Below are 13,727 nucleotides of genomic sequence, written 5' to 3'. Positions count from 1 at the left end.
ATTTTATATACCTCTATCATGTCTCCTCTCATCCTCCTCCTTTCCAGTGAATAAAGGCCTAGCACCTTAAGCCTCTCCTCATATTCCATACGCTCTAATCCAGGCAGCATCCTGGTAAATCTCCTCTGCACCCTCTCCAACGCCTCCACATCCTTCCTATAATGCGGCGACCAGAACTGAACACAGTACTCTAAGTGTGGTCTAACTAGAGTTTTGTAAAGCTGCATCATCACTTCGCGGCTCTTAAACTCAATCCCACAATTTATGAAAGCTAACATCCCATAGGCCTTCTTAACCGCTCTATCCACCTGTGAGGCAACTTTCAGTGAACTGTGAATATGAACCCCCAGATCCCTCTGCTCCTCTACACTGTCAAGTAACATCTCATCTGAAAGACAGCAGTTCAGTCTGTGCTCCCTCACTAGATTGCAGAGTTCAGTTGTATGCTCCAGACTCTGGAGTTAACTTGAACTCACAACATACTATTATAGAGGCAAGGGTGTCACCAACTGACAGCTTGAAATCAACCAGTGACCAAGTTGAAATGTTTGAAATCTGTGCTGATTCTTCAACCAAATCAGTGACCATTAAATCAAATATACAAAATTATACATCTGTTTGCTGCTTTCCAATTTCTTCTTTGAGGTAAAGCCACAGCTCCTAAATTAAATACAAAAATTCTACATTTTTAGTCACATCCCCTTTTTATTCCAATCTAATCAGCAAACACTTCTGTAGAGTTTCAGTGAGATGGTGACATTCTGGTAAGAGAGAAGGCTAATCATAGCAGCAAAACTCTTTGTGACATTTCCCCAAGCTTGATGATATCAAATAACATGGAAGCCCGCTGTTGGAACACATCTCATGGGCCCAGCTGAGAACTTGTGGTCACAAGTAAAGGGGATTCTGAAGAGAAGGTACAACTTCAGTGTATAGTACCATTAACCCCCCAGGTGAGAGACAAGGGTTAATTCAAACAGACAGGTCAGCCCTGCATTCTGGATCACTACATCTCTCTCCATCTTAAACATCTGCTTCCGGTAACCTCCCCCACTTTTATCCCAGTTTTTGATCAAAATCTGAGCCCCTTACTCTGCATTGGGACATTTTGCTCGGTTAGATGTGGCTGTTCTCTAGAAGCAGAATTGCTTGGTTAGTCTGATAACAGTTCAGTCTCATTAATTCCAGTTGGTTACACAGGCACTATAGTAAAAGCCTTATTCAAACTTGAGAGTTTGAAATAAATGTTAATACAAAGGTAACAGTATGAATAGATACTTCACATTGAAAACTTTCAACAATTTTTCCCCTCTGGATACAAGTGTTAACTATACGCAGACAACACCTTGGTTACATCACTGGAGGAAGATCAGATGTGCGAGCACTGAAACGAACAACACAACGCAGAGCACGAGTCATCTGGTGTTATTGTTTGTATCGCTGATAAGCGCCGGAAGCCCTTATCAGCAAAACCCTAATGGCTTTGAAAGGATGAAGTCACTTGGTGAAAGGTCACTGCCAAATTGAGATACAGAAACAGGTCTCCCAACACCACCACAAACTTCACAGCTACTTCATCATAAATAATAACTGCTGCACTGAGCTCCCTTTTGGACTTTTACTAAAGATTAAACATAATCTCCCCCAAATCGTAATTCATCCAACATTCACACAGCTAGACTCACATTTAAGCTGGACAATAAACAGGAACAAGAACACCATCCCAATCTCCTTTTAGCTAATCCAGGCTACCAAGATTTATTAACTCACACTTAGCATGGAATCCTCTGGCTCAATCACAAACTTCCTTTGCCAAATACTTGAAGCTCTGTCTGTGACTCGTGTATCTGAAGAGGCATGAAATGGGAATGCTTGTGCAGGATCAGAATGGCTACATGTTTCGTTACTACAGCTGCACTATTGATTGTCCAAATACCTCTCCACATTCTCGAAGCAGATCCACTCAAGATGGTCAGAAGTGATTTGAGAGCATCTCAAACTTCAGGAGCACTTGCTGTCTCACTTTCTGCTGGAAAGAAGGACAGGTATTGGCTAGGGACTTCCAAGTCCTCCCTTCAACGGCTCAAGGCCTGTCAAATCTCCCCCATAAATTTAAAGTGGGAGAATGCATGTATAGATAAATAATAGCCATTAAGTCTAACTGGCTTGTCAGAGATCAGCTTCATGTCCATCTTCAGTAGATAGGCATCAGCAAATCCCTCAATTCCTTTCAAAGCCAGAAACACATTCAATTGTTTACTGGACCTTTAATTCTGTATATTTCATGGGATCTCCCCCTATAATTTGATCCACAAAGCTCATCTTCAGCTGATTTTGCTACATCTCACTGTATTTGATCATGTTATTGAGCAAATTGATAAGGAGTCAATTCTGTCCATTCCCTTCCATCTGTTTCTTTCATCTTAAAAAAAACTTTCACATCCAGCTTAATAACCACCTTTCCTAGTGTCTCATTTCTGTTCTGATAAAATGTCAACTTGAAATATTAACACCTTTCTCTATCTACATGCTGCTGTTTGACCTGAATATTTCCAGCATTCTGTTTTTATCTCATTCTTTGGCTTGGCTTTTATTCCTATAAAGTACCCACAATATTTCTCTAAACTAAATACACTTGACAAATACAGACCATGCAAAGTGCTCTTAATTTTCTGTGTTCACTCACTCACTTGAATATCATTATTCAAAACCAGGGAATCCCTTCCCTCCTGCAATTTACAGGCCTTTAACAATTAAGTGATCAACTCAATCAATCAACTATTTGATTAATTATTCCCTCCCTGAGAGCTTAATCCTGCATCATGACCTTCAGAGAGTTTATAACATTATGAAAATAATACCAGAAGGGTGAAGCTTCAAAACCAAACCTAAACATGATGGATCCAGTTGCTAGGGCTTACATTTTCAACAGATATGTGCTGTTAACACTAATTTGAAGGTATTTTTCATAATTAAAAAAAATAGATGGTTTGGACAAAAAAACCATCACTCATATAAGCTACAAAACAAAATGACAGTGGTTATAATTTGGGCACATTTCAAGTCTTGAATATTTTTCACAATTGTGAACACAGGTAAATGGAGCAAGAGGTTGAAGAAGAACAAAACAACACCAGGTATGCCAAGTATGACTTGTCATAAAAGGGATACAGATGATTGAAACAGCCAAGCTAGTTCAACACAAACAATGGAATAAATTCATGACTCCACTGCTACTGCCAAGATGATGGAAGAGAATTTAGTGACAGCAAACACCTTTTAAGACCACATTTTGATGCAATCCTTCAACAGGAAACGAAGCTATGGACCAAAGCCTACCTGCCATAGTAAGTCCTCCATTCACAAGCAATGGATATGAGCTGCAACAGAAGCTGTACGCAGGAGAGCTTATGAAAGACTTCAGCTGGCTCCCAGAAGAGTCTTGCTGGACCATATTCAATCAGAAACTCCATCATCTCCATGACTTGGTCATGGGTGTAGGAACAGGCCTAGAAGCAAGAATCAAAAAAAAAATTAGTTCCAGTATGAGCAATCGCAACCTCCATGGTCTGAATTCATGTGTAGCAGCTACTCAAGTATTACAAGAGTCAGGAACTGATCAACATTAGGCAAATAAAAGAGGTTTCCTTAGAGTAAAAGATTTTGGATTCAAGGTATCAATCCTTGGTTTCTACAACTTTGGGGAAACAAAAACATCCACAATCTTTGTTTATTGTCATTTACTCTGGAACTGACACAGGGAGGGGTTGCCAAAACGTGACCAACTTTCAACCTGAAAAGGATAAAGTTACAATGGATGCATGAATGACGTCTCAGACCTCCGTGAATCAAAACTTCTGAATCTAAGAAACAAAGGTTTGAGCTTCCTCCCATGCAGGTCTAGCTCAGCAGCAGCAGAAAGATTTTTCCAAAGTGAGGCTTCATCCATACCCCTTGAACAAAAATATGCATCAGATATGGCAAGCATTTTTGGCAAAAATTCCATACCTGATTTCTGGATACAGGACACATTAACTGTTCCCAGCATGCCCACTTTCGAAAGGAACCCAGTGTCTGATGAAAGAGAAGTCACTTATAAAGGCTGGTTTAAAATCTGAATCCATTGTCAAGTTACAGGTGCTGCTGATATCTGAAACCCAAGCATGCATAGTTGCCACCTTGAAGAAGATGCAATAACTATATTTCGATGCTGTCTTGAAAACAGCAAAGCTTGTACAGGACCCAGTGTATTTACTAATGAAAAGGAAGCCAGCATCTGATGAAAGGTGACAACTAGAGTATTAGGTCAAAGTCACAGAAAGCAGAAAGCTTCATTTGTTCACGGAGGAGTAGACAACACCATGTCATGAACCACCCAAATACTAGAGATGAAAGGGGCAAGGGGAAAGTGAAGGAGGACTTTAAACTATGTTACAAGATAAACAGCAGCATTAAGGTAGTTAACACTTCTGATGAATACATTATGTAATTGTTCATTAGAATCCTTGTGCTCAACTCAGAGGCTCCTACATCTATTGATAACGTGTACGAAGAGCTGCTGTGTGCAGGCTTGGAAGGATAAAGAATGCAGTTTTTGACAATGTCCCAATAAAGGAGTCTTAATTTTCATGACTAGTGGGGAACTTTCTTTCTCCTTAATAATATTTACTGTATAAATTATGAGAAATGAAACATGCTGAACAGCTATCTACCAACATACAAGACCTTTAAATGACCAATTACCTTTCCCACTTTGATTAACTTAGAAATAGCCTCCCGGGACATTTTAGATTCAGGACACTGAGATTAGCATTTAGCATAGGAAATATTTTCAAGACACCTCGCTGCAGCTTCAGACACCATGACAAGGAAAATTTTTCAATCTATCTTACTGATTACTGAAGCCTTTTACCAGGGCTTTGACATGCTCCATGGAGGAACTGAAGTTTAGTTTGAAGGCTCACTAGGAACCTTGATTTCCCAAGATGTGCATTTCTGCAAAGCAGAATGCTCTGCATTCGGGATACCTTTATATAGCTATGTTGACCTTGGTAGCGAGTAATAAGCAGCAGCTTATGTGACAGCTGGACTAATCTGTTAAGAAGCTATTCTCACTGGTAAGGTGCTTTTAAAATACTTTATACCAGTGGATTTTTACCAAGAATGATGGTGTTCCCCCCCAGCTCCCCAGAAAAAATGTTTGCATTCCTAATCAGAATTCTTGATTCAAGGCAATTATTGATTTTGAATGCCTATGATTATTTAGAATGTTGCACAGATATAATTCAAAACTTTCATAACACCAGACCAAAACCATTCTGCTATAGTTTATTCTGGTGCCAATTCCTCCAACTGCATTGAGAGAATCAACATGATTTCACAAAGGTTTCTATGCGCACACCTTGCATGGTGGGTGTGGGTGAACAATAGCGCCTCCTTCAGTTCGTTGCAAGGATCTTTTCACATGCTCCAGCTTAATTCCCAAATGTGACTCGAAGTACCTCCGTAGTGCCATACATGTGTGCTTGGCAGTCTGGCGGCTGGCAAAGATCTCATCATCACTTAGCAGAGCACCCTGATCTTCCAGGTTTAAGATTTCCAGTGTGCTGATCTATAGGAGTTAAACAAAATTAAACTCGGGCTATACAACAAATCAAATTAGGGATCTTAAGCGTAGATAAAACAGGTCAGCAGGAGTTCATTCACTCAATGAGATCATCTTTGATTTGCAGCTCTGCCACTTTCAGAAGCCTCAATTCCATTTCCCTTAACATCTTCATGCCATAAGAAAAGTATTGTTTTTGGTTTTGAATGGCCCAATCAAGTTTAAGATATTTTTACATTTTCCTTAATGTTTTTGAGAAAATATTCCCAATTTTACTCCTTAATGCTGTGCTTTATTAAATCATCTCCTTCTTGCTTCCCTCCATTGGAAAGAGAAATAATTTCTCTGCATACATTGAATCCATTTAACATTTTAAACGTGCCCATTACATTACCACCAGAGATGTGCAAGCTGGCACAAATAACAATCTGGATGATTACAGGCCCAAGGGAGTACTACTAATTCAAATTTTCTTTTTCTCAAAGCTGCCCTACATTTAAATGGGCATTGGAAACATCAATCCTCCTGCTGAATTGGGAGGCCCATGTGTCAGATCTCTCTCCTTCCCTACTAGCCCTTATTACATCACAATGCAACCTGAAACAGCAGTTTATTGCAATGGCTCACTTGCCCTGATTGTGTGCAACTTTCCTCCACTTATTTTTCTCTATTCTGCAGAAAAAGGCAAGATTATCGAATGCACCAGTGCCAGACTAAGACAAGAACACAAAACATTAAATTACAGCATCACAAAGAGCCTCAGCAACCATACCAAATTAACCACCCGCCGAAGACCATCCTGTTTGTCAAAAAGCTCCAGTATGGAGCGGAAAGCGAACGAGATGGAGAAGAACATAGTGGCATGACAGCGGCCTGACTCATGAGAGCACTCCAGCAGCCACAGGGTGTAACTGACGACATCAGACAACACGGAGTGCGGGAGCAGGCACACCTAGAAAGAAAAGAACAAGGATCATCATGCTGAACAGGTACTAAATGCTTGCACTGTCTTATAACAGGAAAAAAAACATTTTTATTATAGCTTTTATGATCTCAGGAAGAGCTAATGAAGTTACTATGTCAACTAGAAACAGAAATTTAATGATCAAATGATCTGTATTAACTGTTGGTTGTCTTAAGGGGAAAAGCTGGAAATGTAGAGGTTTAGCCCCTCTCCACCAGGTTGCCAGCAGAGGGGCCTTCATCCCGCGCCCCCCCCCCCCCCCCCCCCAAATACAGAATCGTCCTTCCAATATTGGCTACCTTAAGGATATAATTCTCAGGCCACAACAATGGCACTCGAGGGTTTCCTTGTGGCTCAGGTGTATCAGTCATGACCCATTCCAAAAAAGAAACGAAACATCCCTGCCCAAATTACTATGAATGAGATAGATCCAAACAATTCAGGACACTTCTTAGCATTGTTAGACTCACCCGTTCCATTGCATCCTGGTTGTAAGCTAGATAATATAAACACAGGGAAACACCAGTGGCAGCCATGGAGGGCCTGGGGATCTCCAGCAACTTTTGAACTCCTTCATGAGCCACAAATTCTGCAGCAAACTTCTTGTGTAACAACAAAGAAGCCAGGTACTGTGGAGGAGGAAAGGCAGATGTCAAATGAACAGATTCAAAGCAGCAGGGTCAATAGGTAACTTACTGCACAAGCATATGGCAGAGTGACAAAGACCCTTCATTAAGCCTGGGCTACAAAGATCAAAAAGGTCAATACTCAATGCTTCCCAGGTTGGACTATGTTTTGAGTAAAGGTTATAACAGGTAGCAACAACTTGGTACAGGGACACTTTCTCTTCCGTGGACTCCTCTCTTCCTCCCATCCAAAAATTTCCCTCTGATGAAAGCAATGGTTCATACCACAAGATACCTCACTGAGGCAGTCACATAATACTAAGTGAATTCCAAATGGTTTGGGGCAGGGGTGGGCAAACTGGGAAAAAAAAACTGCACACAAATTTTTTCCCATGTTCACTTTCCAGCAGAAATCACATGATACCAAATCAAGAAGGGTTAACTTCCTCACAATTTTAGCTCTGGCATGTAGTACCCAACTGTATTTAAACAGATCATGTGACAGGGATTAATTAAATCAGTATGGCATGCAACTGGTTTGAGAGAATAGATGAACAATTCAAATCACTTATCAATGAGGCAAGTGTCAAGCTGGACACAATAACCCATTCTTGAGTACTATATTCTTGAGTAGGGGCAGGCACAGTAGTGTAGCAGTTAGCGTAATGCTTTACAGCACCAGCAACCAAGGTTCAATTCCAGCTGCTGTCTGTAAGGAGTTTGAACGTTCTCCCCGTGTCTGCATGGGTTTCCTCTGTGCGCTCCAGTTTCCTCCCCCATTCCGAAGACGTACGGGTTAGGAAGTCGTGAGCATGCTATGTTGGCGCCAGAAGCGTGGCGACACTTGCGGGCTGCCCCCAGAACACTCGACGCAAAAGATGCATTTCACTGTGTGTTTTGATGTACATGTGAATAATAAAGATATCTTATCTTACACACTTTGGATTCCCAATATTTTAAAGAGCCAACTGAGCTTATTCAAACAATAAGCACAATACCAGAAGACAGAGGAAACAGATTGGCTACTCTGCTCTTTCTTAACAAATAGGGGAAGACTCTTGAAGTGACTAGAAAGTTCTTTCAGACGACATACATGGGGAGATCAAATAGAAGTGATAAATATAAATGAAGGACAAATCCATCAGGGAATTCAAGAGAAAATTGAATAAGGAACTCACTAACTCAGGTGGTTGAAAGAACAGTACAGATGCTCATGTGGGTAAACTACATAAACATATGAAGTGGCATTCAGGGGTAAGATAGAAAACAGAAGATGGGAAAAATAAGCTGGACTGATAATGAAATGAGTCTTTGGTGGAGCAAATAACTTTAAATTAATGGCATATTCTGTACAATTCATTATTTAGATAATTCTGTGTGATCCTAGATGAAGAGAATTGGCAGGATATTTTACCATGAGGGCACCATGTGAATCTAATCCTGTTCCAGTATATAGTTGACTCGAGTGGGCAAGTATTAGGAAATGACCATCTCCAACAAGAGTATCTAATCACGTCCACTAATCATTCAGACACGGTAACAGTGGTAAATTGTCCACCGTCAACATCCTGGGATGGCATGGGATCACCATCAACCAGAAACTTAGCTGGATCAGCCACATAAATACTTTAGCTACAAATGCAGACCAGAGGCTTGGTATTCTGCTGGATAACACTGTGTGCCATGTAGATATTGGCATGGAGAGTATTACATTCACAAGTGCATCTGAACATCACACAAATAAGCTCAACAACATTCAGAAGCATACAGTCCACCTTGATCGGCTGCTTATCCAACACTCAGAACATTCACTACCCCTATTGTGAGTTCATCACACGGGTGGTCAGTACACTTAGAAATGCAATGCAGTAAATCCAGTTCTTTGAAAACACACCCAAACCAGCAATGCCAGCATGCTCCATAACAAGATGCATACCACTGTAACTCAGAATGTTCTTTTATCATTGATCAAAACTGTAGAAGATCCTATTTAAGTGAGAATGCCTTCAGACAGACAGACAGCAGTGATTCAAGAAATGCGCTCTCAGAAGGTGAGCCATGCCATCATTGCAGCCCCTGTATGGGAGAGGGGCTGGGGTGGGTGCGGAGAAAAAAAATCTGAGAGCCACTAACGTGGGTTTTCTTCTTCAGGCCTCAGAGTGCTGCAGCTCCAAGTAACATCTTTATCAACGAATCACAAACTAAAGAAACCAGTGATTATCATGGCTGATTACTTTGGCTCAGTCCTGCACTGGACAGTTTAGTCACCTGTCATTTTAAGCTGTAGTGGGCTTGACAGTACCAACACCAGGAGAAGGACAGACACAAATGAATGGATGTCCTTTCATACCTTAAGTGCTTCAAAGGTGAGTTGAACATCATTAGTTTGCTTCAAGTCGATGTAGTACATGAGCAGCTCACGAGCACCGAGTTGCATAAACACAGCCAACAACTGGGAGAAAAAGATCAGGAACAATGAGTTACTGTAAGTGTGTAAATATTAAAGAACGCCATCTAGATTTCAGAAAAGTTCCTAAACAATTTAAGTATAACTGGCACAGAAACTCTGGAAGTCTCACACAACAACTCCAAGAGGCCAAGTCAAGGCCCCTGTAAAACTTTCACATCGAATATTAGATCAGCAAGAGGAACCATGATGTACCAGTGACATCTATCGTCAGAACCACAGCACTGCACTATTGTTCTGTGAGAAACTAAATCTGACAACTATTCATTTAACAGCCACACATCAAAATTGTAATCCATGGAGACAGAAAAACAGCAGATGCTGAAATATGGAGCAAAAATAACTGCTGGAGGACCTCAGTGGGTCGAGCAGCATCTGTGGAGGGAAAGGGATGGTTGACATTTCGGGTCAAGACCCAGCATTGGGACAGAGTTCAGAGGGAAGATAGTCAGTGTAAACAAGTGAGAGGGAGGGGCGAGACAGAAGCTGGTAGGTGATGAGTGGAACCAGATTGCGGATAGGGGTGGGATGGAGCCAGATGGGGGAGGGATTATGGGGGAGGTGGGAAGGGGAGATGATAGGCAAATGGAACCAGGTGGGGAAGGGGATATGAAAGGTGCGATGGAAAAGGTGAAAAAAGGGAGAGAGACCCTGGGTGGACTAGTGGGAGTGAGAAAGGAACACGAGGAGTGGGTTACCTTTAATTGAAAAATTCAATGTTCATGCCATTGTACTGTAGGCTACCCAAGCAGAATACGAGGTGCTGTTCTTCCAGTTTGCGTTTGGCCTCACTGTGGCAGTGCAGAAGGCAGAGGACACACAGGTTGGTGTGGGAATGGGAAGGGGAGATGAAATGACATTCAACCAGCTCAGGATGGCTATTGAGGACAGAGCACAAGTGCTCTAAGACACTGTTGCCTAGTCTATCCTTAGCCTTGCTGACATTGAGGAGGCCACATTAAGAGTGCTGAATGCAATAAATGAGGTTGAAAGCGATGCATGCGAATCTCTGCCTCACCTGGAAGGACTGTTTAGGTTCCTGGATGGTGGTGAGGGAGGATGGGTAGGGACCAGAGTGGCACCTCCTACAGATGCAGGGAAAAGTGCCAGGGGACAGGGAGGGATGAGTTGGATCAGGGAGTCACAGAGAACGCTGTCCCTGTGGAAAGCAGAAATGGGGTGGCAGGGTAGAGGACAGCGAGATGTGTTTGGCAGAAATGGCAAGAGATGGCATGCTGGATGGGGAGACTAGTGGGGTGAAAGGTGAAGACAAGGGAAACTCTCTCTCTGTTCTGTCTAGGGAGAGGGAGGGCGAGAGTAGACATACAGGAAATAGAGGAAATGTGCTTGAGGGCTCAATCAACCACAGCAGGGGGAAGCTGTGGTTTCCTATATTTGGGGAAAGGCTTTTTGTTTTCTATACCTAAACATTCTATACATGTCAGGCTTACAGGTGGCTCCAGGTCCAAACCAACATGTCTTGTGGTCTCCAACAAGGACTAGAAGTCAGTTGTATCAAAACACACCATCTTTGTGGATCAAAGAGAATGGGAAATAGAGGATGTTACAGCAAAAAAAAATCAGCTTTGCAACTCACCTCCTGATATTCCCCCAGAGGTGTTAAATACTGTAAAATTAATCTTTGCTCAATGGCAGGTGTCAAAGGGTAAAGGCTATAATTAGTGCCAATTACCCACGGTGACATTTCTGACCAGCTATTTGACTGCTCATTACATATTCGTTCAGGGTCCAAGTTTGTAAAACTGAGTCTTTGTTTGGCTGCTTTATTTACATCCTCTCTCTCAGTCCTTCGCCCATCCTTGCCCTTCATTCCTTCCTCATTCTCTGCAGTCTTGATGGAGGAGTTAATCCTACTGCTGGTTTTGTGTGAAGAATTTAATTGGAAGGAAAGATTGTTGGCACAGTCCTCCCCATCCTGAGCTTTCAAGGTGTCACCATAGTCCATGTCCACTGCTTCCTCGTCCATTGGAAGCAAAGCTGTGAAATGTGGCCTCCGTGGGCTTTGCCATTTTGTCTTCTGGTTGTTCTCCAGTTCTTGTATTTGCAAGTCTCGTAAGCGCTGCAGCATCACTGGTACCTTTGTACAAATTGGAAAAGGCCATGAGTGCATTAAAGAAAGCAATCTTTCTGCAAAAGTAAATCTTAAATCGAAATTTTCGCACAGTGGTCAGTAACACTCTGGAACAAAAATCAGCATGTGTATTGAAGATAGGATTGCCCTACTTACTCCTGAAAGTCAACTACAGAAAGGTGAACCGCAAAACGGGTTCCCTTTAGGTTTGAAGTTTATTGATATCACTATGCTTTTAGTACTGTAGAACCAATTACACTTACAATGCAGGAATATATCCAAAACAAAGTGCCAGTAACAACCTGCCTTCATCCAACCCACCCTCAGTCATCAATTCTCTCCTTATAATTCTGGAATTAGGAGTTGCTGCCATCTTCAGAAGGAGCACAAGAAACTCTTCAGGAAACAACAACTCTTTCAGAAGTGACAACACCAGTCCACTGATATAAACAGTGCTGCTGCTGTTATCCAATTCATGACCAGCATGTGACTGCATAACACACGAAAGCAGCACAGAAAGCCGAGTAACCAAAGTGGACAACATCTCTATTATCCAGAGACTAAAGGAAGCATTAAAGAGACTCAAATATGTAACAAACGTATAAAGTTCCTTGGAAGCTTGCCCTTTAAATACTTCGAGACCCAATCTGGATTCTGCATGATTCATATTCTTTTCAAATACACATTTTCCCAACACTCACAAGATCTTAGTAAAATCTTTGAAATAGTAGCAACTACTCACTACTCAGTTTTTGTTTAGAAACACAGCAGCAAAAGGATGAGCAAATTCTTGATTTAATCAGAGAATGTACAGTAGAGGTCAACTACTTTAGAAAGCAAGGTGGGTGGTGGGGATAATGTGCTGGGAATGAAGATAGTTTCCATTAATTCAACAGGGCCACCCACCAATATCCCCGAATTTCCGTAAAGAGCAGTGTAGGGAAGGGTTTGTTCTCCCAACCCGAGTAAAGCCTGACTCAAGGAAATCCAACGAAAAGGGAAAGCTATACTTTCTACTGAGCTTTGTAAAGATCTAAGTGTGCGGTGGCAATGGTCACAGATAGCAGTAAAGGACTCTTTGTAACACTTACAACTATACACTAAAAGCTACCAAGTGACTGTTCCTTTGATATCGAAGGTAAAAGTTCAGAAACATTAATGTTACGGACATACACATAAATGCACGATTAGATCCAATTTTTATTTCAATTGTGGAAAACTGTCAAAACCTATAAACATGAAGAATTCACAGGAGATATTTTTATGGGTTACGGGTACCTTGAACTATACACACTAAGTTTCCAAACCTTTAAAGAGCAGTGTCACAATTCTTACCATCTGCGAATTTTCCTCCCGGTAGTTGGCTGCAATGTCTTGGTTTTCCATGGCTCCAGCAAGGAGACCCGTAGCATAGGTTCTCAATGGCTGATCGGATTCTTTTGCCCACTTGAATAAATTTTCTACAATCCCCTCCTAAAGCAAATACAAAATCATATCATCAATAAATAGGATTCCTCTAATGTCCCCATCAGACAAATCTTAAGCAGCTTGATGTCACAGTTTAAATAATTCCATTACCAATAAAGTTAACCAAACAAGAAAATCATGATATTAATTCTCTCAAAGGCACAGAACATTTACTTCACCCAACTGGCCATTTATTGTGCAAACTGAAATAAAAGCCAGAACATTAACAACAACAGGAGGGCATGATTTGGTGTGGATAAGATCCACTAATTCCATCAGGATCAAGATGATGAAGAAATTCCCCCCTCAAGAGGCTGGGGGGTGGAGTTCTTAAATCATGATCTGTGCCCAAAACCTGAAACCTACTCACCTGAAAATGACAGAAGTAATCTTCTCTCTTCTAAGTACACATGAAACTTTCTCCAATTATATATTGAAAAAACCAACACCAGTGTCCTTGATCTATGATAAACTCCATTTCTAAATACCACCTCCAGTTCTGGTCT

The 13,727-nt window shown here is 41.4% G+C and overlaps 1 protein-coding gene across 5 annotated transcripts in view; it reads right to left on the bottom strand.

The window, feature by feature from the left end:
• Positions 1-13,727, bottom strand: part of LOC127571580 (DDB1- and CUL4-associated factor 1-like) — an 83,538-nt gene that overhangs the window by 36,363 nt on the left and 33,448 nt on the right. For 3 of the 5 annotated variants that reach the window (XM_052018090.1, XM_052018092.1, XM_052018091.1), the window contains exons 6-13: positions 13,090-13,227; positions 11,260-11,760; positions 9,546-9,647; positions 7,040-7,198; positions 6,378-6,557; positions 5,402-5,611; positions 4,009-4,074; positions 3,340-3,509 (exon numbers count right to left, since the gene is read on the bottom strand). In XM_052018090.1, coding sequence (XP_051874050.1) covers positions 3,340-3,509; positions 4,009-4,074; positions 5,402-5,611; positions 6,378-6,557; positions 7,040-7,198; positions 9,546-9,647; positions 11,260-11,760; positions 13,090-13,227 — 1,526 coding nt within the window. The remainder of the gene's footprint in view (positions 1-3,339; positions 3,510-4,008; positions 4,075-5,401; positions 5,612-6,377; positions 6,558-7,039; positions 7,199-9,545; positions 9,648-11,259; positions 11,761-13,089; positions 13,228-13,727) is intronic. The other 2 variants (XM_052018093.1, XM_052018094.1) reach the window with 1 other exon arrangement.

The sequence above is a fragment of the Pristis pectinata genome, chromosome 6 (genome assembly GCF_009764475.1).
Source record: "Pristis pectinata isolate sPriPec2 chromosome 6, sPriPec2.1.pri, whole genome shotgun sequence".
Taxonomy (NCBI): domain Eukaryota; kingdom Metazoa; phylum Chordata; class Chondrichthyes; order Rhinopristiformes; family Pristidae; genus Pristis; species Pristis pectinata.
This window is presented reverse-complemented; position numbering and strand designations above follow the sequence as displayed.